This window comes from Rhodamnia argentea, chromosome 8 (genome assembly GCF_020921035.1).
Source record: "Rhodamnia argentea isolate NSW1041297 chromosome 8, ASM2092103v1, whole genome shotgun sequence".
Classification (NCBI taxonomy): Eukaryota; Viridiplantae; Streptophyta; class Magnoliopsida; order Myrtales; family Myrtaceae; genus Rhodamnia; species Rhodamnia argentea.
This window is the reverse complement of record NC_063157.1, coordinates 22921472-22925262: the sequence shown is the minus strand read 5'-3', so window position 1 is coordinate 22925262 and position 3791 is coordinate 22921472. Positions and strand designations below refer to the sequence as shown.

General features: G+C 40.1%; 1 protein-coding gene across 1 annotated transcript; it reads right to left on the bottom strand.

Annotated features, from left to right (window-relative positions):
- Positions 1-1649: 1649 nt before the first annotated feature.
- LOC125316319 (omega-hydroxypalmitate O-feruloyl transferase-like) lies at positions 1650-3435 on the bottom strand. Its single transcript, XM_048284340.1, has 3 exons — positions 2998-3435; positions 2389-2710; positions 1650-2194 (listed from the first exon to the last, which is right to left on the bottom strand). The coding sequence occupies exons 1-3, from the start codon at positions 3433-3435 to the stop codon at positions 1650-1652; spliced, it is 1305 nt and encodes a 434-aa protein (XP_048140297.1).
- Positions 3436-3791: the final 356 nt, after the last annotated feature.

The following is a 3791-nucleotide window of genomic DNA, read 5'->3' as shown; positions in this document are numbered from 1 at the left end:
CATTGCCATGTTTCTCTATAATTTAACGACAAGCACGACTAATTTTCTTACAATAACAACGTTAATAAATTGTTCTCACCCGCACAATAAATGTGTATAAACTGTTGGGGTGTAGTTCATACTTCCCATCGATAGGAGAGCATGGAGGTCCCACTCCCCGGTGAGTGGGTTTGGGTTCGAGGGTAGCTGCGTCTGAGATCGTAGGGACAGCGCCCCCGAGCAGCTAAAGGGCTTTTATAGTTTAAGCTCATATTTTTTTTGTTGATAGTTTGGACTTAGGCCTAGCTACTGCTTATATTATCTTTCTCTCTTATAATTGAGAGATCAAACGAGAGATGAGAGGTGCTAATTATAGTGGAATCATCTGTTGGACGTAGCGCTAGGTGAACTAGGATAAAACCTTATGTCTTGATTTCTCTTTCTTGCTTTTATACTTCATTTCGTTGTGATTGTGCGTCCTATCCTAACATAAACATGATGACTAATCTATTAGCTAGCGCAAAGAAATTTGAAGCTCATAATCAACTTGCTAGTATAGTTTAGAGGACTTTAACAAGTCAATAAATAAAAGGTTTATGCAATTGAGTGCAATGGTATCTAAATAACCTTGAAATTATTAGTTTTTCTTACTTCCAATGGTTAAAAATTTAGGGGATAAATGCATCGAAAATCCTAAAACTTATCACGAAAGTACAATTGAGTCCTAAAATTTTCAAAAAGTGAAATTAAGTCTTAAAAATTGTCAAATTGGTTCAATCAAGTCCTTGTATTAACTTCGTCTAATTTGGAAAATAGAAAATACTAACACGATTTTTTTGCTATCCTACGTGGCACTAATGTAGCTAAAATCCTAAATCGCGGCGACTCCGATTTCGAGACCCAATCGAAATCGAACGACATTTCGGGAATGGTCCAAAATTCGTCCCTTAATTCCTTACAATCCAAAATTTTACCAACTGAAATTCAATAATAACTCTTCCTTTTAATGAATTCGGGCAAATTACGGACTACGAATTTCCAGGGCGTCACAATTCATGTACTAAGTTGAACATGTTCCAAAAGTTCAAGAACGACATTGAACAAGTTGAAAGTTCAAGGATCACATTACACATTGGACTAAATTTCATAGACCACATTGATCAAATTAAAAGTTTAGAAATCACATTGCACATTAGGCCAAAGTTCAAGGACCATTGGTGTGCTTTTCCCCAAAATTTTCAAGTTTTTTTTTTTTTTGGAAGAATTTGTGACCCTGAACAAATCATTACTCTCATGGTGGATTAAGGCTTTTTATGCTAGCCGAACTCGTCTCAGAAAAATTATTCAAAAAGTTCTAAACATATTGCATTTTTATTAATTCAATCCTCAACTTTTTAATATTGCGGATTGGAGAAATATGAAAAGGCAAATATCGTTGTGATTGATCTTACACAAGGTTTTAACCGAAAAAGAAAAAAGAAAAAGATCTTACACAAGGACAAGGAAGAAATATGAAAAGGCAATAAGATGCTCAGATTCCAACCGAGTAATAACCCCAACAAACCATGAAAAAATCAGAGCTGGCTGATTAAAGAAAAAAAAAGATTATGACTTATTTTGGTCAAGCATCATTCCGATCACATACGAGCTCTATATCTCAAGGAAGGTGTCTATGGTTCGCAAGTTGAGAACTCGAGCAACTTCTCGAAGGTGTTCATGGCCGAAAGTGGCAAACTCAATATCAGCACAATGCCCTTCCTCTCACCGCCTTCTGGCAAAACCACACAAATGTTCTCCGGCGGGGGACCACAGCCAAAATGCCTCGGGTTTCCCCATCCAAAGTCCGTGGAGCCTAACCTTTGCCATGAAGTCAACACTAGCAAGCTCGATGAGGAAGCATCGATTCCATACATTTCAGAGGAGTCTATCCACGACCGCACGTACTCCTCATCCACCCTCTCTGTCGCCTTTTTTACTCTCCCCGTGGTGGAGGAGATCGGTTCATTGATCAACTCCCCCGCGAGGCAGAGACAGCAAGCTCCGCCCACAGCATTCCCGAAATGACTGGGCACAGGCGGTTTCAGCATAGCTCTGCAGTCAACCGCAACAAGCGGCTTTGACGGTTGGTGCGGTTTCATCTTCGGTGCCATGCTTCGAGCTCGCCACGTAAGGGCGGCAAGCACTATGAAGCTGGAGATGCTGCCCGTTGCTCGTTGTTCGCATTGAGAATAGAGAACATTTTTCAATTCTTTCAGCCAGCCATAAATTCTTTAGGAAAGAACTTTTGGCAACAACTGAAATGTTACTCAAGAAAATCTTGCACTTCATATGTGTGTAAGAAGCGCCACCAATCATTTATCCCAAGACAAAGTTTAGCTGATATTAAAGAAGAGACAACATTTACTCGTCCATCGGCTGTTGCCATTTTTTTAAGGATCGCCAACTTCTCACTGTTGAAGTGGAAAGATCTACGTACAATTTGCTCTTCCTTGTATAACCCCGTCAAGTTTGACACATCGTTGACGGGAACAAAGGCCTCATAGGCGGCGGTAATTTGAGGAGGAACCCTTGACTTCAGAAGAGTTCTTTCATGGCTGGGGATGATAGATACGGGTTTACCTCTTGCTAATTCAGCCCATGAGTTCATAAAATTCATTACCGAGACGCCATCGAAGATGCAGTGATTCAATAGGATCCCTACGGTGAAACCTCCGCATCTAAACTTCATTACCTGTTTAATTTTGTATCCCGAAATAAAATCCAAGAATCGTAATGTACATTGAAAGTTATCATGGTATATAGAAAACTATGCCGATTTTGTCTTGATTGTAAATAAATTGCTAGTTATTAGCTTACCAGAAACAGAAAGCTTACCACATTGAGAAAATACTAGTTACAAGTATGTTGATGGTTCGAACTTCTACGTCAAAAGTTGCTAACCACACTAGAGAAGTTACTTCTAGTAAAATACTGAAGTGTTAAGCATAACCAGAAAAGGAAAGAGAGATTGTTCTTAACTTGTGCTGTTAAAAGGGCTGCATCTTCTAGCTTAGTTTCAATAGGATCTGTATAAATAAGCTTTCGTGAAACATCGGGATCAATAAGGTGCATATCGCCCGGATGTTCGATGTTGAAATTGGCCAATGCCTCCACAAATGGCACTCCTAACTTCTTCCCACAATCAACAGTGAACTTCCCTTGAGAGTTTTTAGCTAATCTCCCTGCAACCGGATAGTAAGGAACCAAAACTTTGGACAAAGCTCGCTTAAGCATATCTACCGTGTTGGCATCGCTTCTGTCAAAGAAATAAACCACCGGCACCATAACAACAAACAATTGATCGAGGTTACTCAAGAAAAGGGAACCCCCGGGTGTCTCTAGTTCTGGTAGGATGGCGACAGGGACGGATCTTTCTACTATCGGGGCTCTGTTCATCGCAGTTTGGAAGGCCTCCATCGGAGCAGTCCGGAACTCTATATCCTGCTCTCTTGCTGGGAGAAAACAAGCAAGAAAACGTGTTCGAAAGTGCAAACGAAACTATTAGGTAGAGGGAACTGTTGCATGTAACCAAGTGATCGAACGATAAATAGACAAAATAAGAAAATAAATCGGACAGCAGATGTACGTGATTCAGTCGTAGAGACCTACATCCACGGGAAGAGTAGCAACGAATTCCACTATAGAACAAGCGACACACGAAAATTACAGACCAAACTTGAGTAACTCAAACATTCTCAGTATTTTCCAAGCCCCAATTACATCCAATAACGCATACAGTGTTTAGCTCCCAATTCCTAGCGAAATAATCTATC

Coding starts and splice junctions, on each gene's coding strand:
- LOC125316319 (XM_048284340.1), bottom strand. CDS start 3,435: ATGGAGGCCTTCCAAACTGCGATGAACAGAGCCCCGATAGTAGAAAGA. Junction 2,711..2,997: donor CAGCCCTTTTAACAGCACAA/GTTAAGAACAAT, acceptor AAAATTAAACAG/GTAATGAAGTTTAGATGCGG. Junction 2,195..2,388: donor AAAAATGGCAACAGCCGATG/GACGAGTAAATG, acceptor CTCAATGCGAAC/AACGAGCAACGGGCAGCATC.